The following is a 23353-nucleotide window of genomic DNA, read 5'->3' as shown; positions in this document are numbered from 1 at the left end:
AGCAGCTGCCCTCTGCCTGGCCCAGGCTCCTCTGCGCCTCAGAATCTGATGGAGAGGTAGGCAGGCCCTTGTCCATCTGCCTGCCAAGTTTAGATTTTATCCTGGGTGGGGAGGAGGGAGGCAACAAGGGGTTTCAGCAGAGGAGCCTGTGGTAGTATTTACGTTTCTAGTCCTCTGGACAGATCTGAGACCCTCTAAGACCTAGAACAGGGTGGGGCACAAACACAAGAGTGATGGAAGGATGGATGGACTGGTGGACAGGTGGACAGCAGATGTCCTGGGAACAGGCAGTTGGAGAGCAGAAAGGGTTGGGGCCAGGAGGAGGCTAGATAGATTTACCCAGGCTTTGTGGCTCTCTGAGAGAACTTTAGAGTTCTTTTCCTTGGTGTCTCTTCCCAGACTGCGGCCTTTAGTTACCTGTGAGCCAGGGTGGGCAGCTGAGTGCACAAACTCTGGATGGTGCACAGTCCTGGGCTGTGTGTTCAGTTTCCTTCACTCAGCACTCCTTGACCTCCCCTCCAAGCCCAGCACTGGCTGGGGACTGGGGAGAGGGGCTGGTTCCCAGTGGGGAACCAGGCAGAGGCAAGTGTCTTCGCATGGTCTGTGATAGAGGGCCAGAGAGGGAGCCCAGGAGCCCTGTGGTTGTGCTGAAGAAAGGATCTGCAACAGCTGATCTCAAGGGCTAACCAGAATTTTGCACAGAGTGAACAGGGAAGAGACATCCTCTGCACAGGCCAGGCAGCAGGAGAGCAGACGTATTCAAGATGCTCGAGTCGTGAGTAGAGCGAAAGTGAAAGGGACAGGGTGTATGCCCAAGTAGGGAGGGAGGCAGGATGTGGGCACCAAGGTGCAGGGCCAGGTTGGCTCCAGCCCTTCCTAAGGACGCTCTGCTCAAGGGCCGTTCCCCCTGTATGTTCTGTGCCTGCTTATTTGAGGTCGTAGCCGATGCCTCTGGTCACAACAGGCTTCATTTCCCATTTCTGTGAGTCAGGGCCCCTCTCCTACTTCATTCTGACCCAGGGCCCAGTGGGGAAGTCTGTGCTGTGAAAAGAGGTGAGTGTGTTTGGCAAAGCTGCAGGAGTGAAATGTGGACTGGGTGTGAGGCAGTAGGGGATGGTGGGGACTGTGGAGAATTAGCAGATACATGGGCTATCAGAAGGGCAGAAAGAAAAGAAAGAAAGATAGTGCTAAGTCATGTCTGACTCTTGCGATCCCATGAACTGTATAGCCTGCCAGGTTCCTCTGTCCATGGCATTCTCCAGGCAAGAATACTGGAGTAGGAATACTGTATTAGGAATTCTTACTCCAATAAGAATACTGCCATTTTCTTCTCCAGAAAGACAGAGGGGCCACTGAACTCCGTCAGCGTGACTGTTTGGAAATTCTGGCCTGGTACCACCAGATCTGTGGATTCTTTTAAGAGAAGAATTTTTTCCAGATTTTTTATATGAATAAAAAATATTTTATATGGTCCAGATTATTTTATATGAATGTTTTATAAAGTATAAAAGTATGAAGTAACATGTTTCAAACATCTGCCTAGCTAAACAGGAACGTTGTGGACCATGTGGCTCATTGCTGGGCGCGCGTGATTGAGCCCTGAGTGCCGTAGAAGGAACAATGTCCTTGTGGCCCAGACCAGCCTAGGCCTCTCTTGGACTGGGCAGAGGCCAGGACTGTTGGTGGTGGTACCTCAGAGTTGCCCCGGGCAGCCCCCACGCCAGTCTTTGGGCAGCATCCGCCCCTGTGTTCAACACTGTTTACAGGTTGCACCCCAGTGGGCAAGGGCAGCTGAGCTGTCCAAACCCCAGAAAGCAGATAGTTTTTCCTTTTTTTTGAATTTTCCTGTTTCCCAAATGACCACATCCTTGGGAGCTACCGGTGAAGAAAGACAGGAGAAACATGGGAAGCAAGACTGGTGGGGTAATAGCATCACATAGGTATCCATGCTCCAGGGAGGGTGGAGAGCAGCCGTGTGGCCTGGAATATTCTCCATACCTGGAGCCAGACTGCCTGGGTTCTTTTGTTTTTCTGATTTTTATTTTATTGGAATATAGTTGATTTATAATGTGTTGGTTTCAGGTGTACAGCATGGTGCTTCCGTTTTATACACATAATATACCTGTGTTCATTCCTTTTTAGATTCTTTTCTCATACAGGTTATCACAGAGCACTGAGTAGAGCTCCCTGGGCTCTACAGTAGGTCCTTGTTGGTTATTACAGTAGTGTGTGTGTGTGTTAATCCCAAGGCCCTGCTTTATCCTTCCCTTTGGTAACCATAAGTTCGTTCTCAATATCTGTAAGTCTGCTTCTGTTTTGTAAATAAGTTGATTTTTATTTTTTAAACCAGATTCTACATACGAGTGACATAATATTGGTATATAACAACTTCTTTCTGACTTCACTTAGTATGATAATCTCTAGGTTTATTCATGTTGCTGCAAATGGCATTATTTCATTCATTTTTATGGATGAGTAGTAGTCCATTGTGCATACGCACCACGTCTTTATTCACTCCTCTGACGATGGACATTCAGGTTGCTTCTGCGTCTTTGCCACTGTAAACAGTGATGCTGTGGACACTGGGGGCTTCCCTGGTGGCTCAGACGGTGAAGCGTCTGCCTGCAGTGTGGGAGACCCAGGTTCCATTCCTGCGTTGGAAAGATCCCCTGGAGAAGGCAATGGCACCCCACTCCAGAACTCTTGCCTGGAAAATTCCATGGACGGAGGAGCCTACTAGGCTACAGTCCATGGGGTCGCAAAGAGTCGGACATGACTGAGCGACTTCACTTTCACTTTTCGTGAACATTGGGGTAGGTGTGTACCCTTTCAGATTATGTGTTTTCTCCAGGTATATGGTGAGGAGTGAAATTGTTGGATCATACGGTAGCTCTAATTTTAGTTTTCTGAGGAAGCTACATACTGTTCTCCATAGTAGCTGTACTCATTTACATGCCCACCAACAGTGTAGGAGGGTTTCCTTTTCTCCACGTCCTGTCTACCATTTATCGACTTCTTGATAATAGCCATTCTGATGGGTATGAAGTGATACGTCACTGTAGTTTTGATTTGCATTTCTCTGGAAATTAGTGATGGTAAGCATCTTTTCGTGTGCCTTTTGGTCATCTGTATGTCTTCTTTGGAGAAATACCTATTTAAGTCTTCTCCCTATTTTTTTATTAGTTTTTTTTTTTTTTTTTTGACATAGAGATGCATGGGCTATTTGTATATTTCTGAGATTAATCCCTTGTCAGTCGCTCCATTTGCAAATATTTTCTCCCATTCTGTTTCTTCATTTTGTTTATTTTTTCCTTTGCTGTGCAGAAACTTTTAAGTTTAACGAGGTCCCATTTGTTTATTTTGTCTTTGTTTTCATTACTCTAGGAGATGAATCATAAAAGACACTGCTGCAGTTTATGTCTAAGAGTATGCTGCCTGTTTTCCTCTAAGAGTTTTATCGTGTTCAGTCTTCCATTCAGGTCTTTGATCCATTTCAGGTTTATTTCTGTAGGTTGCTTGGTATAGTCATTTTGACAACGTTTATTCTTCCAGTGTGGATATACCAGGAACACAGTGTATCTTTCCATCTCTTTGCGTCACCTTCAGTGTGTTCCATGAGCGTCTTATTCTTCCAGTGTGGATATACCAGGAACACGGTGTATCTTTCCATCTCTTTGCGTCGTCTTCAGTGTCTTCCGTGAGCGTCTTACATTTCTCCGTGTGTAGGTCTTGCCTCCTTAGGTAAATCTACCACTGAGTATTTTCCTCTTTTGGATGAGAGGGTAAGTAGGGTTGTTTCCTCAGTTTCTCTTTCTGAGCTTTCATTGTTAGTGTATAGGAATGCAAGAGACTTCTGTGTATTAATTCTGTATCTTGCAACTTTACCAAATTCATTGAGCTCTCATGATTTTCTGACAGCATCTTTAGGATTTTCTGTGTATAATATCATGTCATCTGCAAACAGTGACAGTTTACTAACCCAAGGCAATCTATAGATTTAATGCAATCCCTTTCAAATTACGCATGGCATTTTTTTAAATAGAACTAGAACCAAAAAAATCTTAAAATGTGTATGGAGACACAAAAGACCATGACTAGCCAAAGCAATCTTGAGAAAGAAAAACAGAGCTGGAGGAATCAGACTTCCTGACTTCAGACTACTCTATAAACTATAGTAATCAAAACAGTATGCTTCTGTTAAGTCGCTTCAGCCGTGTCCGACTCTGTGCGACCCCAGAGACGGCAGCCCACCAGGCTCCCCGACCCCAGAGACGGCAGCCCACCAGGCTCCCCCGTCCCTGGGATTCTCCAGGCAAGAACACTGGAGTGGGTTGCCATTGCCTTCTCCAATGCATGAAAGTGAAAAGTGAAAGTGAAGTCGCTCAGTCCGACTCCTAGTGACCCCATGGACTGACTGCAGCCTACCACGCTCCTCCATCCATGGGATTTTCCAGGCAAGAGTACTGGAGTGGGGTACCATTGCCTTCTCCGTCAAAACAGTATAGTACTGGCATAAAAACAGAAATACAGATCAAAAGAACAGGAGAGAAAACCCAGAAATAAACTCACACGCCTGTGGCCAATTAATCTATGACAGAGGAGGCAAGAATATACAATGAGAAAAAAAAGATAGTCTCTTCAGTAAGCGGTGCTGGAAAATTGAACAGGAACATGTAAAAGAATGAAATTAGAACATTCTCTAACACAATGCACAAAAATAGACACTCTACCCATTAAACGATAACTCTCCATTCCGCTGTCCTCCAGCCCCTGGCGACCAGCTTTCTACCTTCCGTCTCTCTGAATTTGCTTATGCTAAGTGTCTTATGTAAGTGGAATCATATGGTATTGGTGTTTCAGTGGACGGGCTTATTTCACCTGGCAAAATGTCCTCGAGGTCTGCCCGTGTTGTGGCGTTTGTCAGAATTTCCTTCTGCTTACGGCTGAGTAATACCATGCTGTGTATGCGCATCACGCCGTGTTTATCCATCTGTGCACCCGTGGGCCCTCGGCTTGCTGCCAGCGGTGGGCTGTTGTGAACGGCACTACTGCGACATGGGTGCTTGTGTACCTGCTCGAGTCTCTGCTTTCGGTTTCTGGGGACATGCCAGAAGCGGAATTGCTGGGTCGTACAGTAATTCTGCTTTTAGTTGTTCGAAGTGCTTCCGTACTGTTTTCCACAGTGGCTGCGCCAACTTCATTCCCATGAACAGGGCACAGGCGCTCGATTTCTCGGCACCCTCACCAGCACAGGTCGTTTTCTGCTTTTTGGACAGCAGCCATCCTCATGGGTGTGAGAGAGTTTCGACTCACGTCTCCCTAATGATCTCCAGTGTTGGCTCGTGGTTCTGCTCTCATATTATCTGTCCTGTCTTGTTGCTTGTGCCTCGGCAGTGCTCATTGCTGCCCTGTGCTCCATGGCATGAGCAGACCATGATGCTCCCGCTCATTCTGCCACTCATGGGCATTAGCTGGTTTCTCATTCAGAGAGATTGCAGAGGGTGCCACTAAGAACATTCTGGAGTGCGTCTTTCGGTGCCCAAGGTGTTAGGTGTTTAAATGCAAGCCACTGCCATTTGAAAGTTAGTACTGCATCTATAAACCAATAAATAAAATGTGTCATGCATGCTTCCCGAGGGCCCAAAGGGTCCTCACGCTTGGACAGGCTCCACAGGCCAGGCTAGGTTGCTGCCCGATATGCCCTTCTGCCCTGTCCCAACCACCTGGTGCCTGCCCTCCCAGTTTCTGATCTGCTTCCTCGGGGCGGGGGCGGGGGCGCCATCCTGGGCCCTGACAGCACTCCCTGCCCTCTGTTGTCCCCAGTGTCCTCCCCACTGTTGCGTCAGCTAGCTGAGGGTGTGACCAGCTCCTCTCTGTGCCCAGGGATCTTTGGGCAGCGCCTGGAGGACACAGTCCACCACGAGCGGAAGTATGGCCCGCGCCCGGCGCCGCTGCTGGTGGAGCAGTGTGTGGACTTCATCCGCGAGCGCGGGCTCACCGAGGAGGGCCTCTTCCGTATGCCCGGCCAGGCCAACCTGGTGAGGGACCTGCAGGATTCCTTTGACTGTGGGGAGAAGCCACAGTTTGACAGGTGAGCTCCTGGGAGGAGATGCAGATAGGGCCGCCTGTCCATCGCCCTGCAGAGTCTCCTCTCAGGATGCCAGCTGAGAGGCCTGGGTGCAGGACTGGGAGGAGATGCAGATAGGGCCGCCTGTCCATCGCCCTGCAGTCTCTCCTCTCAGGATGCCAGCTGAGAGGCCTGGGTGCAGGACTGGGAGGAGATACAGATAGGGCCACCTGTCCATCGCCCCTGGAGAATCTCCTCTCAGGATGCCAGCTGAGAGGCCTGGGTGCAGGACTGGGAGGAGATGCAGATAGGGCCGCCTGTCCAGCACCTCTGCAGAGTCTCCTCTCAGGATGCCAGCTGAGAGGCCTGGGTGCAGGATGGAGGGTAGTGTGAAGCCCCACACTGGCACACACGTGCCCAGCCAGCCCTCCTGGTGGGCAGAGTGTGGGGCATAGAACCAATGTAGCAGCCCTGGGTCTCCCACATGGGTAGATCCTACTTCCATGTGGGCTCTATCCACTATGGAGATGCCCCTTATAAGCCCATGTCTGTCTCTTGGCTCTGCTGTCTCAGGGTGACCCATTCCCCACCCCCTGGCTCCTTAGGTGCCAGTACTGAGATGCACATCCCCACAAGTTTCGGGGGCAGGGGAGCGAGTCTCCTCCACCCGTCCTCGCCCAGCACCCAGACTACCCATCACTGGGGCTTACTGGGTCCTAGGATCCACCCTGGGATAGAGTCGGCCTCACTGAGAGCCCAGGGGCTAAGAGCAGGGAGAGGTGACTGTTTGGGGGCCTCTTCTCTCTGACGAAACCCCCATTATGGGGTAGTTGTTCGTAGAAAGTTCTTTCTGCAGGCAGCCAGCCAGCCCTGGCCCCCGTGGAGCTTCTGGCCCTTCTCAGATCCGCCCTCTCCTGGGGCAGACAAGCCCCCGCCCCTTGCAGGATAGGCCCACAGGTTTCTGCTGGCAGCCCTGGCATTTTCAGGTCTTTTCCTCTCAGGGCAGAACACCGCCAGCCCCTCCAGCATCTGCCCAGACCATCACCGCAGCCAGGAGAGTCTATCTTTTTCAGATGTGGAGTGTGGGTCTGATCACCATTTCCCAGAGAGGGTCTGCCCCGAGCGGGCACAGCCCAAAAGTGTGGAGTGGGGAGAAAGAGAGGAAGTGAATTTCTGGGGAGGGTGGAAAGATGGGGCAGTCAGGGCTGAGCCAAGCTCCCGGGACCAGGAGCACTGTAACCCCGGGCAGCCAGGAGGAGTTGGGGTGGGGCTTTGGGCAGGGACGCCCGAAGTTTCGGGGTCGGCCACAAGGTCTGCAGCCCAGAGGGGCCGCCCTCTGAGTCTGCTTGCCCAGATCAGAAATGCTTCACCTTCCCCACCAGGGGCTGGCCCTTGTCCAAAGGCAAGCTGCTCATCCTCCTAGCTTCCCATCCCTACCCCCATCTTCCTGGGGTTCCTGCTCATGCAGTGGCTGGCAATGACCTCATAGGGTCCCCAGGTGGAAGGTAGCTAGGGCTCAAGGGTAGGTACCCATTGGGGACATAAGCTTCCAGGAAATGGGGGTGTCAGCAGAGGAGTGGCTGGGAGAAGGCAGAGAAGGGTGAGGGCGGCCGTGTGCTTGGCTGGAGAGGGGAGGTGGGGGCAGGGATGGGGGCTGCTCAGTTGGCCAGACCAAGAGCCATCAAGAGCCACCAGTCCTGAGGCAGGGAGGGGCTCTGGGGATGCAAATTCGAGGTGCATGTGGCCCTATGGAACCCCAGAATTCCAAATGCCAGGGTGGAAGGGACCCCAGAGCTCATCTCAGTGATGAGATGGACAGCAGGCCAGGAGGCGCCTTAATGGCACAGCCACTTTTGGGCTGAGCCCCATCTTTCCTGAACACCTCCCATGAGGGAAATGCAGATGAAACACCTGGGGCCCACCTAGCCTGGAAGGCAAGCTTGGAGGAGGTACGAGGACTGCAGCCCAGGACCTGACCCCAGAATCCAAACAGGCCCAGGGCCACCATCCTCTACAGGGCCCACTGCAGCCTGGGCAGCTCCGAGCTGCAAGCAAAGACTGATGCCTGGGAGTGGACATATGGGGCTCCGGGGCACTGGAGATGGGGCATCTGTAGTGTGAATAGGAGCCCAGAAGCTGGGGAGAGGTGCTGACCTCTGACCTGCCCAGCTAGGTGCCCAAGGACAGACAGCTGCCCTTTTCCAAGGGGCTTGGCAGCCCTGCTTGGTGGGCATGTTTGACACAGTCCTCCTGCTTCCACTAGAGGGTGATCCTGGGCAGAGGAGCAGGCTCAGACTTGGGCCAAAGGACAGCTGTGCCCCTGGCTCCTGTGCCCTTGGCTCCACGACCCCAGAGTACCCTGGGGCAGGCACCAGGCCAGTGGAAGGTGGCCCTTCACACCCATCTGTTCCCTGGCCGGTCATCAGTGTGTGTGTGTGCATGCACACACATACACAGATGTGAGAGCAGAGACCGCCCCTGAGGGGGTGGGCGAGGTGCTGGCCACCCCGCGGTCCTCTGGTGCCCAGCCTCACGGGTCCTGAGGGGGTGGGCGAGGTGCCAGCCACCCTGCGTCCTCTGGTGCCCAGCCTCACGGGTCCTGAGGGGGTGGGTGAGGTGCTGGCCACCCTGCATCCTCTGGTGCCCAGCCTCACAGGTCCTGAGGGGGTGGGCGAGGTGCCACCCTGCGTCCTCTGGTGCCCAGCCTCACGGGTGCCCCTCCGTCTGCAGCACAACAGACGTGCACACGGTGGCCTCGCTGCTGAAGCTCTACCTGCGGGAGCTCCCCGAGCCTGTGGTCCCCTTCGCCAGGTACGAGGACTTCCTTAACTGCGCCCAGCTGCTCACCAAGGACGAGGGGGAGGTCAGTGGCTCACAGGGACTCATGCTGGGGGAGTGGGCCTGCTAGGTGATGGCGGGGGGAGGTTGTGGAAACGTGTGACTTTCCATGGTACATAGATACTGTAGCCTGCTTTGTTGGGGGCGGGGGCCAGGCCTAGAAGCTCCTAATCTGGGGAGGGCTAGCATATTTCCCCACTAGGAGGGAGGGTACTCTGGGGTAGGATGCCTGGGGCATCCCCTCCCTGTGTGCAGCCCTCCATCTCTCGGAGGGACAGGTACCTCCTGAAGCAGGCTGTGTTCCAGCCATGCTCTTGAGTGCAGCGTGCCCAGGCTGGACCACCACTCAGTAGGCACTCCTGCTCCATCACCTCCTCCCACATCTAACTCGGGCTACCCAGGCCAGCCTTGGGATTCAGAAACAACCAGACCTTTCATCTATTTCTATCCTGCCTCCTCCCAAAAGAATTTGAGACTGCCCCCAGGACAGAGCCCCCCGCCTGCAGCCCTGGTTGGCTCCAGCTGGGGAAGAACTGTTTGCCCTCCCTGTGGCTGTGTGGGAGATGAGGGGTCTTTATCTAGCAAATATTTGTGCCTCGATAAGTGAGCTGAGCGCTGGCCCTGACATTCCTCTGTGGCTCTGCAGAGGCACATCCTTTCCAACAGCACCTCAAAAGTAAATCTCTTTCCCCCCAGAGGTCACCAGCCATGGGGATGAAAGTGGTGGTGCCCTCTGGTCACTGGTGGCCAGGCCCGTGGGCTGTGGGTGGAGGTCTGGACTCAGATTCCCAGCCCCTCCTCTTCCTACCTCCCTCCAGCAAGAGAAGGCCTGGGGCCTCCCTGCTGATCTTTGAAATGCTGTTTTTTCTCTCTCAATCCCAAGGGGACTCTGGAATTGGCTAAGCAAGTGAGCAGCCTTCCCCTGGTCAATTACAACCTGCTCAGATATATCTGCAAGTAAGTGACTCGGGGTGGGGCTTCCCTCTCCTGCGGTCTGGCTCCGTATGCCCTTCACAGGGGTCGGGGGCCACCCACACATCTGTCAAGCCAGTGGGGGATAGAAAAGAAGTCTCTGCACTTACAGAGCTTATTATAGTCCTGGTCGGAGCAGTCAGTGTTATACAGTCCTGAGTACACCATTCCTGAAGGAAAGCAGGATGGCCTTTTTTCTTTCTGCCTCCCCTGGGTGCCTCTCACCATCCCTCCCCGTGGGTCTGCTTCCTGACAGTGACCTAGGCTCAGGGTGCCAGGAGAGGACAGGTAGGGTGAGCCTTCACCCAGCCCCGCATCTGGGGGTCTGAGCCTTCCTAGGCAGCTGCGCCCACTGCAGGTGGGGGAGTTCTGTCCTTTCACACTAACAACAGGCCCTGGTTCCAGTGGCCTTTACTTCTGATGGCCCTCCGGATCTCAGGGAAGCTCTTCTCTCTTCTGAGCCTGGCAGGGGCAGCTGACTGTGCCTGGTAGCTGTGGAAAGAGGGGCACAGCTGAGCATGGGGGCCAGGCAGCTCCCAGCAGATCTGGAGTCAGGATTTGCTTCTCTGCCAACTGTCTCTTCCTTACTTTGTAGGTTTCTGGATGAAGTTCAGTCCCACTCAGATGTCAACAAGATGAGCGTCCAGAACCTGGCAACTGTTTTTGGGCCTAATATACTTCGGCCGCAGATAGAAGACCCAGTGACCATTATGGAAGGTAATGGTGGGGGGTGTATGTAGTGGTGCTGGGTGCTCTGGGCTCACGTCGGTCCTGGGCAAGTCCTCAGAACCCTCACAGCAGGCCAGCAGGAGGGGTGGCCCCAGCCCTGGGCACTTGGAAGCAGCCTCTCTGGACCTCCTCACTGCCTTCTCCAGCCCCTCTTCCCCCATGGGGTCAGCTCTAAAAGGAAAAGGAACTTTGCCCTGCGGATGGGGTCATAAGGTGCAGTTAGAATGACGGGAGCGGCTGAGGGGTGGAGGTGGGGTGGGAAAGGCCAGTGCCCTTGCCCCTAAACACACACAAACGAGGGAGGAGGGAGGAGGGCTCAGGGTGGGGAACACGTGTATACCTGTGGCGGATTCATTTTGATATATGGCAAACCCAATACAATATTGTACAGTTAAAAAATAAAATTAAAAAAAAATTACACACAAATGTTTTTGAAAATTACTGAAGTAATTTTCTATTAAATAATTGTCACAGGCTTCTTCTGGATGTTAGAGCTCAGCAAACCCTAGGGATATTATGTTCTGTAATGAATAGTCATACTAAAAAGATTTTAAACAATATAGCAATAGCAGCCGCTTTCCACACGTCAGGGCCTCTGCCAAGTGCTTTACTTCTACCACCACGTTTCAGTCCTCACAAGAAGCCCCCGGGTTACTGCCCCCACTTGACAGATGAGGAGACAGGCCGCAAGAGGTGAGGTGACTCGGTTAGTCTGACTTTTCAGAGGGCACACAGGTGCAGGCTGGCCTGGAAAGGAGCGCACTGCTTGGAGGCCCCATAGGAAGACCATCCTCTCTAGTTTGAGAGTCTGGCTGCTCACAGGAAACCCGCAGCCAGTGTCAAGCCAAGGAGCGGAGAGGCTGGCAGAACGCACGCAGAACCTGCCTGAGGCCAGCTGGAGCCTGCTGCCCTGGCACGAGGCAGGCTGAGGGCAGAGTGGCCATTCCTGTGGAACATGAACTAGGGGAGGTGCGGGGGTGAGGGGTGGGCTGCAGAGCTTTCCCTGTCCCACCCCCGCTGGCGGGGTATCCCCTGGAGGGGGGGTTCTCCTATTTAACACTCCCTTGGCCTGACTGGCAGTCTCCCCAGAGCTCCCACCTGCCTGGCTGCACAGGTGCCCAAGGGCAAATGTTCACCCTGCTGAACTGCCAGGTTCTTGCTTCACCTGCTAAAGATTGTTTACTTGATGTTCCCCATGGCTCTCCATTACTTCTAGTGGGAGTAGAAGCACTTGACCTTCCTCATCACACAGAAGCCTCCCCCTGTCTCTGGTCTTTGGTGGAGGATAACAGGAGGGTAGATGCCATGGTCCCTCTGCAGAGCCTCCCTTTGTCACGGACCCCTCTCTCCACCCACAGCCTCAGGAACTGAGTCCCCCCATAGGCTACAGGCTGTGTCTCAGGGGCTGTGGCCTGGGGAAGAGGAAGCATGTGCTTGTGGGTGGGGTTGTTCATGTTAGGGGGGTGGCTATGTGCATTTGTGTGTGATTGTGTATGGGGTTGTGTATGTGTGACTCTGTGTATGGGATCGTGTATGTGTGTGACTCTTTGTATGGTGCTGTGTATGTGTGTGACTCTATGGGGTTGTATGTGTGTGTGACTCTGTGAATGAGATTGTATATGTGTGTGACTCTATGGGGTTGTATGTGTGTGATTCTGTGTATGGGATTGTGAATATGTGACTCCGTGTATGGGGCTGTGTGTGTGTTTGACTCTGTGTATGGGGTTGTATATGTGTGTGACTGTGTATGGGGTTGTGTATGTGTGACTGTGTATGAGGTTGTGTGTGAGTGACTCTGTATGGGGTTGTGTGTATGACTGTATGGGTGTATGTGTGACTATGTGTCTGGGATTTTATGTATGTCTATGGGGTTGTGTATGTGTGTGACTGTGTATGGGTTGTGTATGTGTGTGAATATGGGGTTGTGTATGTGTGACTGTATGGGTATATGTGTGACTATGTGTCTGGGGTTTTATATGTGTGTGTATAAGATTGTGTATGAGGTTGTGTGTGTGTGTGACTCTGTGTATGGGGTTGTGTATGTGTGTGACTATGTATGGGGTCGTGTACATGTGTGACTTTGTGTATGAGGTTGTGTGTGAGTGACTCTGTATGGGGTTGTGTATATGTGTGACTGTGTATGGGGTTGTGTATGTGTGTAACTGTGTATGGGGTTGTGTGTGTGACTCTGTGTCTGGGGTTTTATATGTGTGTGTATGGGGTTGTGTGGAGAAGGAATGGGACGCCACTCCAGTACTCTTGCCTGGAAAACCCCATGGACAGAGGAGCCTGGTGGGCTGCAGTCCATGGGGTCGCTAAGAGTCGGACACGACTGAGCGACTTCACTTTCACTTTTCACTTTCATACATTGGAGAAGGAAATGGCAACCCACTCCAGTGTTCTTGCCTGGAGAATCCCAGGGACGGCGGGGCCTGGTGGGCTGCCATCTATGGGGTCACACAGAGTTGGACACGACTGAAGTGACTTAGCAGCAGCAGCATGGGGTTGTGTCTGGGGTTTTACATGTGTGTGTATGGGGTTGTGTATGAGGTTGTATGTGTGTGTGACTCTGTATGAGGTTGTGTATGTGTATGAAGCTGGGTCTGTGTGCCCACATGCACCCATAAGACATCTCAATTCTGTGTCCCAGAGCCCTGTGCCCCCAGAGTGGACAGTCAGGCATGGCCATTGTGGGCAGCAGATGGGGCAGCCAGGAGGGCCCTGGCATCTAGGTCCTGGTCTCCAGCTCCAGCCTGCCCTCGGCTCAGCCCACAACCTCAACCAGCACTGTGTCTGCTCCCCACTCTGCCAGCTGGTTGGAATGGGTGTGAAGGCTGAGTGCCTTTCTGTGCTCCAGACCCCACATTGGAGGAGGGGGGTTTTGGGTATGGTCCTTCTGTCCCTGTCTGAATTTGGAAAGTGTGGTGGCCATCCTTACCTTTGGAGCAGAAGATGGCGAGCTCTTGTTGAGTCCACACTTAAGGAGTGGCCTGGTTTGAGGCTACTGGCAGAGATGGGTGCCCTGGGTCCGAGCTGCAGCTTGCTGACTGGTCTGGAGAAACTGGACTGGAGGCATTCACAGTCAGCCTTTTCTTATTCCTTCTTGGCAGGCACTTCTCTGGTCCAGCACCTGATGACCATCCTGATCCGCAAACACAGCCAGCTCTTCACTTCGAGGACCACGGAGGGGCCAGCCTCCCCACGCGGGGGCCCACCGTGCACCGTGGGATGGGGCTCCGAGGAGGTCACCAGGGACGACCAGGCAGAGCCCGGCAGTCCCAGCGCCCCCTGCCTGCCCTCGCACAGGACCTCTTCTCTGGATGGGGCTGCCGTGGCAGCACTCTCTAGAACCTCTCCCACGGGCCTGGGGAGCCGATGCAGCCCTGCTGCCACCAGCCCTGGGAAGAAGGTGCAGACTCTGCCCAACTGGAGGTCTTCCTTCCGGCAGTCAGGGTCCCGGTCAGGGAGTCCGAAGGTGGGCACCTCATCCCTGGAGGTCCCCATCCTCTCCTCTGGAGGGAACTGGCTCATGAATGGGCTGTCCTCCCTGCGAGGCCACCGCCGGGCCTCATCAGGAGACCGGCTCAAGGACTCGGGCTCCGAGCAGAGACTCTCCACCTATGACAATGTGCCCCCGCAGAGCTCCTTTCCCAGCACACCCAGTGTGGCCAGCCTGCCATGGTCGGGGGTCTCCTCCTGTGAGGCCTCGGCTAGGGGCTCGGTCAGCAGCTGCACAGCGTGCCGGGCCAGCGGCTCCTCCGCCTGCAGCTCCCTGCACGTCGAGGGGGCCCTCGAGCCCTCCCCTGTCCTCAGCAGCAGCGAAGAGCGCAGATCGCTGGATCAGGACCATGGCCTGGATGGAGTGGGCGCCTGCGTCAGCAGCAGCGAGCCCAGTGACCCAGGCAGCCCTGCTCAGGACCACGCCCGCCGAACCGAGGTTCTCCAGGGCCTGGTCACAGAGCTCAGAGCAGAGCTGTGCCGGCAGAGGACTGAGTATGAGACGAGCGTGAAAAGGTAAAAAGCCTGTTGGGCGAGTGCAAGACTGGCACTCCCAGGCTGGGCAGAGACCTTGCAGCCAGCAGCTCACTGGACACCGGTCCTGGGCAATTAGCCTCTGGCTTGGAAAGATAGCTCCTGGAGGCAGGGCCCAGAGCAGCCAGCCCCCAGGAAGCTGCCTTTCTGGGAGAAGGTTCCCTAGGACAGGGCCAGGAATGGAGGGATGGGGGTCCTCTGTCTGGGAAAGCTTGGGAGCTGAGGGCCTAGCATGCAGCCAGGACTCCAAGAGGCCAGCTGAATAAAGGAGCGAGTCAGAATCTCAGCCTGAGCTGCTCAGAGTACTTTGATGGAGAGCTTCAGAGTGGAGGTCCCTATGTGGCCCTCAGGGAGGAGGCAGGCCCCCTAGTATGTTCAGGAACTGGGAATGGGGCAGGGCCTCTGCACTGCAGGCCCCAGGCCAGCCTGGCTGGCTGACCGACCATGGTTGGGCCTGATGTAGAGTGAGGACATCTGGATGGAAATCCAATTTCCTCTGAAGAGGGAGCTGACCTTGCTGAGCCAAGCCCTCCCTTCTACTGGGTCACAGAAGACGCCCCGTGCCACCCTTTAAGGCTTGCAGGCTTGCTCACTGATGGGCCCTGGTTCCATCCTCTCAGCCCCTGTGTGCAGAGGGCTTTCCCCTCGTTATAGTCACCAGCAGAGCCTACGGGTCTTCCCAGGTGGCACTAATAGTGAAGAATCTGCCTGCCAGTGCAGGAGACAGACGTAAGAGCCTCGGGCTGGATCCCTGGCTCCGGAAGATCCCCTGGAGCAGGGCATGGCAACCCACTCCAGTATTCTTGCCTGGAGAAGCCAATGGACAGAGGAGCCTGGTGGGCTACAGTCCATAGGGTTGCAGAGTCAGACACAACTGAAGTGACTTAGCACACACACAGAGCCTACACTAGATAGTGAGCATCAACATCTCAGACCCTTTAGCTCCTTTCGCCCCAGGCCTTGCATCAGCTGACTGACCTATGAACCCATGTCCCACCCACTAGCAGAAGGCTTCAGTGGGCTCTGAGTGCTTCCTTTTTCCATCAAACAGTGGAGGCTTCTGTTTCTGAGCATGGGATTCCCACAGGGAGCTGGAATGGCAGCATTTGACCTCTCGTCCTGCTGGCAGCTGTCTCCTGGGTACCTGGGGAGTGTCAGGTGTGTGCCGGCTCTGTGTCCATGGTGGGAAGATGGCAGCAAAGGGGCTATGAGGGCAGTGGCCACTGCCATGGGGGAGATCAGGGGTAGGTGGGTCACAGCAAGTGATATCTGAGCTAGGACTTGGCTCAATAGGAGCCAAGACCAATAGGACTGAGCTGAATAAGGATGAGAAAGGACACCGCATGAGTAACACCCAGGGTGTAAAATTGTGGAGAAAACCCCCAGGGTAAGCACAGGGTGGGACACAGCAGGCAGAGAGAGCAGCAGGGACTCCCGCAGATTCGCTGGACGGCGAGGGCTGCCGAAGCTGAGCTTACAGAGCACACCAGGCGTGTTACTGGCGGATGCTGTCTGAGGGCAGCCTCAGAGGGGGTCAGAATCAACCTGTCACCTCCTTGGCTGTTTGTGGAGGTGACTCAAGCTTTCACCTTCTCAGGGGCTGGGGTTCTCAGGGGAAATGCAGTCTTGTTGTCTGGTGGGCTCTGGGTTCAATCCTTGACCCACTGTGCATTCGCTGAGTGTCCAGGCAGGCTCTGAAAGTGTGCGGTAGTAGGGGTGGGGTAGGGGGTGAGGCCTTTTACCAGGAGTGATGCCTTGATTTTATTCGCAGGGAGATGTGAAGCTGCTGGCAGGCCTAGAGGACTGCCATCACTGATGAGGTGCGCTGGCTGCTGTGTGCAGGAGCGCTTGACAAGGCAGACAAAGCCCAGTTAGGGGCCACGGAGATCCAGGCAAAGCCCAGTTAGGGGGCCACGGAGATCCAGGCAAAGACCAGTTAGGGGGCCACGGAGATCCAGGCAAAGACCAGTTAGGGGGCCACGGAGATCCAGGCAAAGACCAGTTAGGGGGCCACGGAGATCCAGGCCAGGCCTGTGGGCGGCATGGACCCCAGAGGCAGCAGTTGAGGTGGGCAAGTGGCCAGATTCAGAACATGTGGGATGAGAAAAATAGCTGACTTGAGGGACACCATTTTTGTTTTGGAAGAAGGTGGTCTCAAGTGAAGAGACTGGGGCTGTAGGAGGGTGACTTGGGAAAGGAGGGTAGGAACTCGCAGGAGCCGGAGCTGTGGGTCTGTTAAGCTGTAGATGCTTATGAAGTTTCTGAGTGGACTTGAGGGAGACAAAGATTGAGGGTTGTCACTCAACCTGTCACTCACTCACCACTCCTGTGGTGCTTGGAGCCTGAGGCTGGACACAATCCCTTTAGGAGTGGCATGGAAGGAAGAGGGGTGGCCCAGGGCGTTCTCCAGAGCACTAGGGGGGATCTGTGCAGGAGGAGCCCAGAGGGGAGGAGAAGCAATGGACAGGCTCATGGGGGACCTGCTGCCCCCACTTTGGGGGTGGTCTTCTGACACTGTGTCCCCCCTGAGATGGGAGGTTAGGGTAAGGGGAGGCTTTTTCCCTTCTCCGTGTTTTTTTTTTTAATTGAAGTATAGGTGATTTATTTACAGCATTGTTAATTTCTACCAAGTGATGCAGTTTTAATATACATATTATTATACATTATTACATACATATTAATATACATATTATTATACATAATATATTCTTTTCCATTATGGCTTATCCCAGGATACTAAATATAGTTCCCTGTACTATAAAAAGGACCTTGTTGTTTATCCATCCATATATATATATATATGTATACACATACACACACACACACACACACATAAATAGTTTGCATCTGCTAACCCTGAACTCTGAATCCCTCCCTCTCCCACCGCATTACCTCCCTCCCCCACCCCTCACCTCGCCCTTGGCAACTACAAGTCTGTTCTCTATGTCTGTGAGTATTTCACAGATGAGCTCATCTGTGTCACATTTTAGATCCAACACATGGTACTTGTCTCTCTCTTTCTGGCCTCCCTCACGTAGCACGATAACCTCTCAATGCATCCATGCTGCTGCAAACGGCACCGGCTGTTTTTTTATGGCTGAGTAGTATTACACTGTGTGTGTGTGTATACACACACACACACCACACTTCTTTATGCATTCATCTGTTGATGGACATTCAGGTTATTTCCATGTTCGGCTATTGTAAAATAGTGCTGCTATGAACACAGGGGTGCATGTGTGCTTTTGAATTAAGAGTTTTGTTCGGGTATATGCCCAGGAGTGGGACTGCTGGATCATATGGCAACTCTATTTTTTTGTATGTTTTCAATTTTTTTTTTTTTTTTTTTTACTTTTGACCATGCCACATGGCTTATGAGATCTTAGTTCCCTGACCAGGGATTGAACCCAGGCCCTTGGTGGTGAAAGCGCAGAATCCTAACCACTGGTGTGTGTGTGTGCGGGCATATGCGTGCACGCACACACACATTGGTCGTGTCCAACTCTTTGTGACCCCATGGACTGTAACCTGCCAGGCTCCTCTGTCCACAGAACTTTTCAGGCAAGAATACTAGAGTAGGTTGCCATTTTGCACTCCAGGGGGATCTTCCCAACCCAGGGATGGAGACTGTGTCTCTTGCATCTTCTTAATTCTTTACCCCTGTGCCACCTGAGAAGCCCCCCTAACCACTGTACAGCCAGGGAATTCCTATTTTTAGTTTTTTGAGGAACCTCCATACTGTTTTCCTTAGTGGCTATACCAACTTACATTCCCACAAATAGTGTAAGAGGGTTCCCTTTTCTCCACATCCTCAGCATTTATTATCTGTAGACTGTTTAACGGTGGCCATTCTGACTGACGTGAGGTGATACTTCATTGTAGTTTTGATTTGCATTTCTCTAAGGATTAGTGATATCAGCATCTTTTCACGTGTCTATTGGCCACCTGTTACCTCATCTTTGGGCTTCCCTGATAGCTCAATTGGTAAAGAATCCGCCTTCAATGCAGGAGACCCTGGTTGGATTCCTGGGTCGGGAAGATCTGCTGGAGAAGGGAAAGGCTACCCACTCCAATATTCTGGCCTGGAGAATTCCATGGACTGTATAGTCTGTGGGGTCACAAAGAGTTGGAGATGACTGAGTGACTTTCACTTTCTACCTCATCTTTGGATAATGTTTGTTTAGGTCTTCTGCCCGTTTTTCAATTAAGTTGTTTTTTTGTTATCAAATGAGCTGTTAGTATGTTTTGGAAATTAATCCTTTGTTGGCCACATCATTTGCAAATATTGTCTCCCAGTCTTCAGTCTCTTTTCATTTACGGTTTCCTTTGCTCTAAGTTTGATTAGCTTCCATTTGTTTATTTTTGCTTTTATTTCTGTTGCCTTGGGAGACTGATCCAAGAAAACATAGGCACAGTGTCAGAGAATGTTTTGCCTGTGTTCTCTTCTAGGAGTTTTATGGTGTCATGTCTTATTATTTAGGTCTTTTAGCCATTTTGAGTTTATTTTTCTGTATCGTGTGAAGGTATGTTCTAACTTTGTTGATTTGCACACAGCTTCCAACTTTCCCAAAACCACATGCTGAAGAGACTGTCTTTTCCCTATTGCATATCTTGCCGCCTTTTTCAAAGATTAGTTGACCATAGGTGTGTGGGTTTATTTCTGGGCTCTCTATTCTGTTCCATTGATCCATATATCTGTTGTTGTGCCAATACCATGCTATTTTGATTACTGTAGCTTTGTAGTATTGTCTCGAGTCCTGCTTTGTTCTTTTTCCTTAGGATTGCTTTCACAATTTTGGATCTTTTACAGTTCCCTATAAATTTTATTTGTTCTGTGAAAAATGTCATGGGTAATTTGATAGGGATTGCATTAGACCTGTAGATTGAGTAGCATGGCTATTTTAACAATATTCTTCCAGTCCCAGAGATGGGATCATGTTTCAACTTCCGTTATTAATGTTTTGTAGCTCTCAGCACGTAAGTCTTTCACTGCCTTGGTGAGTTTATTCCTGTTTTCTGTCTGTTTCTTGTTCTTTTGATGCAGTTTTAAAGGGACTGTTTCATTGTCAGTGTAAAGAAATGCAACCAATTTCCTTCGGGCAATCTGCCGTTGCTGCTGTGCTGAATCCGTTTATCAGTTACTGGTTTCCGTGTGCCGTCGTGTGGGTGTTCTGCATGCAGTGTATGTCGTCTGCATCTATGACGGCTTCACCTCTTCCTACCAATCTGAATACCTTTTATTTATGCCTCTTGGCTGACTCACGGGTCTAGGACTTCCAATACTATATTGAATAACAGTAATGAGTGGGCCTCCCCGTCTTGTTCCGGATTTTAGCGCTTCTGCATGCTCTGTCTTCAGTAGTTACGGGTGAGGGCCCAGGCCTCGCGGGGGTGGGAGGAAGGGGCGTTTGCTCCGCGCGCGTCATGTGCCAGGGGACATGCCGTGGGTCTCCTTGGCCCATCGTAGCTGCGGTGCACGGTGGAAGGTCAGCCCTGCGTTTTCAGGGCTCAGTGCGGTTTGTGTCCTGCCCACTTTACGTCTTGTAGTCAGGTCAGTTCCCAGAGCCAGGCACAGCCCGTCCCTGAGGCCTCAGAGGAGTGGGTCATCTGGCTGAAAAGATGAAAGGCCTGTGGTGCACTCCGTGGTAGCAAAAAGGAGCAGCGTCTGACATGCTGGGGAGGATCAAGAGCAGCTTACCAGAGGGTGAGACATTTGGGCTGGGGTATGAAGGCCGACAGGGAGTGGAAGATGAAGTGGCAACCCGAGTGGGGTTTCCTGTGAGTCGCCGTGTCTGGATGGAGCTCGGTGGTCTTGCAGAGGAGCAAACCAGGGGACGGTTTCCTGCTTCCCTCTTGGCGTAGGGCTCAGTCCTGTTCTCTGCCAGCGGGTGGTCCAGCCCTCACTATACCAGGTAGCCAGGCGGGAGGGTAAGTGGTCTTCTTTTTGAGTGAGAACTCAGGCAGGGGCCCTGACCTTGAGTGCCAGAAGCCAAGACGAGGATCTTTGGGGGGTGAAGCCCCAGAGTCTTGTGAGGAAATGTGATCTGTGAAGCCTCACCTGGCACCGGGTCTGAATCCGCAGCATCCTTGGGTATCAGGTCTGAACAGCTACTTTACCCCATCAAGTGTCTGCCGACAACGGAGCTTACAAACCTCAGCCCAAGTCTAAAACGGTGTCTTTCTTCTTTCATTTTTTAAGACTCGAAGAAGGTAGTGCCGACCTGAGGAAACGAATGTCACGGCTAGAAGAAGAACTAGACCAAGAAAAGAAAAAGTACACAATGCTGGAAATAAAGCTGAGGAACTCGGAGCGGGCACGGGAAGATGCAGAAAAGAGGAACCAGCTGCTGCAGAGAGAAATGGAAGAGTTTTTTTCAACCCTGGGAAGCTTGACTGTTGGGGCAAAAGGTGCCAGAGCACTGAAGTAAAGGAATCAGCAGAGTTTGTTTCTGCTGCGTGCTTGCCCTCCCGGCCCTCCACAGCCTCAAGAGGAGCCAGAGCCTTTGCAGCTGGACCTGGGCCTCAGTGGTGCCAGCAGATCCGGCACGGGCTGGAGAGAGCAGTCCTGACACCCGTCAGGAGCCCGAGCCCCACCCGGGATCTGGAGGCTGCTCTGACCATGCGCGGCGTGGCAGGCATCAGAGCGGCAGTCCCATGACTGCCAGAATAGACGGCACTTGGGATGTGAGTGGCCCACCAGGACTTTTCTGCATTCTTTATTAAATGTGCTCTCCAAGCATGATGCCTGGGTGCCTGACTCCTTTATGGTTGTGCAGAGGGAGGGTACCGAGTGACCTCTTTCACTTCTCACAGGGTTGGAAGTCTTCCAGGTGTCCCAGGGGTGGGATGGCATGGAGGAGCCTTGAGAAGTGGGTGACAGAGCTCTCAGAGCACCCAGCGTTACTATGGTCACTGAGGCTGACTCAGGCACATCTGTGTGCTCCTGGCTCGATCTCCTGCGCTCAAGGCAGGATGGTTTTCCTCACTGCTTGCTCCTCCTCCTGCCGCCTGGGCCTCTGCAGCTGGTGTCTGTCTGGAATCTCTCTCCAGCCTTCTACTGTAACCTGCTGTCCTTTGCGTGGCCCCGGCTCAGATGCAGAGCCAGAGCCCGTGAGTCAGAGTTCAGCAAGGGTGCTGCACTCCCTGCTTCTGCTTCCCCGGGTATGTGCAGAGTGAAGGCACGGCTCTGTAATGGAGAGGTGAGCCCGTTATGTGCAGGGTGACGAGGCATGGCTCCATAATGGAGAGGTGAGCCCGTTATGTGCGGGGTGACGAGGCATGACTCCGTAATGGAGAGGTGAGCCCAAGTGACGGGCACACCTCAGCTGTGCCCACCCCCTTTGCAGATTCCCCTCGAGCTGATGCCAATCCCTCTCCCTTCCCTGCCTGCTTAACTCTGGTTCATCCTCAAGGCTCCATGGGGGCAGTTCCTTCAAGCCTTTCCCTGGCTGCCACCGCACTCAGCCCAGGCCTGGGCCAGAGTTCCTCAGGACGGACCCTCAGTGGCAGCAAAGCAGCCGCCTCTGAGCAGAGGGGACTGGTGCCTGGAGAGCAGGCAGTGCCAGCGCCATTCCCTTCATCTGCTCCTGCTCACGGCACCCTTCCCTCTCTATCCTCAGCAGCCAAGTGCAGTGGTTTTGCAGGGAGTGGGGTCACCAAAGTGCCCCGATTTCTGACTACCACCTCTGGAGAAATCACTCAGGCCAGCTACCCATCTACCTGGACTCAGGTATAAACTATCACAGCAATGCTCCAAATGCCAGGGTGCTGGTGCTCCCAGACGTGCTGGCTCTCCATCGTTAAGGTGCAAGCCCACAGGCCCAGGCGGACTAGTAACTCCAGCGTAGTGAGGAGGCTGATGACTGGCCCTCAGCCAGGTCACTGGTGGCCTCGCCAGCCAAGAGGAGAGGTGCCTGCCGAGGGCCCCCAGCAGCATCAGCGGCCAGGATTCTCTTGGGGAGCTCTGAGGGGTGGGGCCAGTGGACAACAGTACCCGCACCTGCTCCCAGGCCCATCGCTATCCTAGAGGTGTGGGTGACCAGCTTCCCCTGGGGTAAAGTACTGCCCTCCTCCTCCGGTTCAAGGAGAAAGAAAGTAGTATGATGTGACTGACTGCTCGCAACAACTCAGTAGCATAGGATTAACCACATGCTCCCTATTCAGTAGTGAAACTGAGGCCAGGAAGGGAGAGCTGAGAACACCAGTATATTTTATGGTCCTCAGTTCTGCTAACTTTGACCTAGAGAAGAAATGCTGCCAGGCTATGAAAGGAGCAGAAATGACCAAAGGGACTCCACGTGATGACAGGGACGCTGTCTGTCTTCTCAGCCATTAGTCGTGGCAAAGGCTCAGCTTTTGGTCAAGTGCTTGCCCCAAACCAGCTTGTGAGCCGCACTGCCACCTGCTGGCTTGAGACCTGCAAATTCAATTTTTCTCTGAAAATTAGGCAGTACTCAGTAGATATTCTGCCCTCCAATTTCCATTTACTTAGCACTCTCCATTTTGTTTGTAAACAGACTGACCTCTGCCTGCAAATCACACTGAGACTGAGGGGCTCTGGCCCAGTACCCTGTCCCACCCACCACGCTCTCCCCAGTTTCATAGAACCCGTTCCCGAACCTGGGGATTCAAGTTATTCCTATTATTGTAATGACATCATTTAATATGAAATACACTGATGCAACTAGAGATATCACACCAAGTGAAGTCAGAAAG

At 52.9% G+C, this 23353-nt stretch overlaps 1 protein-coding gene across 7 annotated transcripts in view; it reads left to right on the top strand.

The window, feature by feature from the left end:
- ARHGAP22 (Rho GTPase activating protein 22) overlaps nucleotides 1-21380 on the top strand; it is a 177753-nt gene extending 156373 nt beyond the window's left edge. For 5 of the 7 annotated variants that reach the window (XM_044942400.2, XM_044942401.2, XM_044942402.2 and 2 more), the window contains 6 exons: nucleotides 5824-6091; nucleotides 8798-8930; nucleotides 9789-9862; nucleotides 10473-10594; nucleotides 13717-14620; nucleotides 20838-21380. In XM_044942400.2, the coding sequence (XP_044798335.2) occupies nucleotides 5824-6091; nucleotides 8798-8930; nucleotides 9789-9862; nucleotides 10473-10594; nucleotides 13717-14620; nucleotides 20838-21066 (1730 nt within the window). In that variant the 3' untranslated portion in view covers nucleotides 21067-21380. The remainder of the gene's footprint in view (nucleotides 1-5823; nucleotides 6092-8797; nucleotides 8931-9788; nucleotides 9863-10472; nucleotides 10595-13716; nucleotides 14621-20837) is intronic. The other 2 variants (XM_025284900.3, XM_025284894.3) reach the window with 1 other exon arrangement.
- Nucleotides 21381-23353: the final 1973 nt, after the last annotated feature.

Source organism: Bubalus bubalis, chromosome 4 (assembly GCF_019923935.1).
Source record: "Bubalus bubalis isolate 160015118507 breed Murrah chromosome 4, NDDB_SH_1, whole genome shotgun sequence".
Taxonomy (NCBI): Eukaryota; Metazoa; Chordata; class Mammalia; order Artiodactyla; family Bovidae; genus Bubalus; species Bubalus bubalis.
Note: the sequence above shows the minus strand (reverse complement) of the source record. Positions and strands in the feature narration are given on the sequence as shown.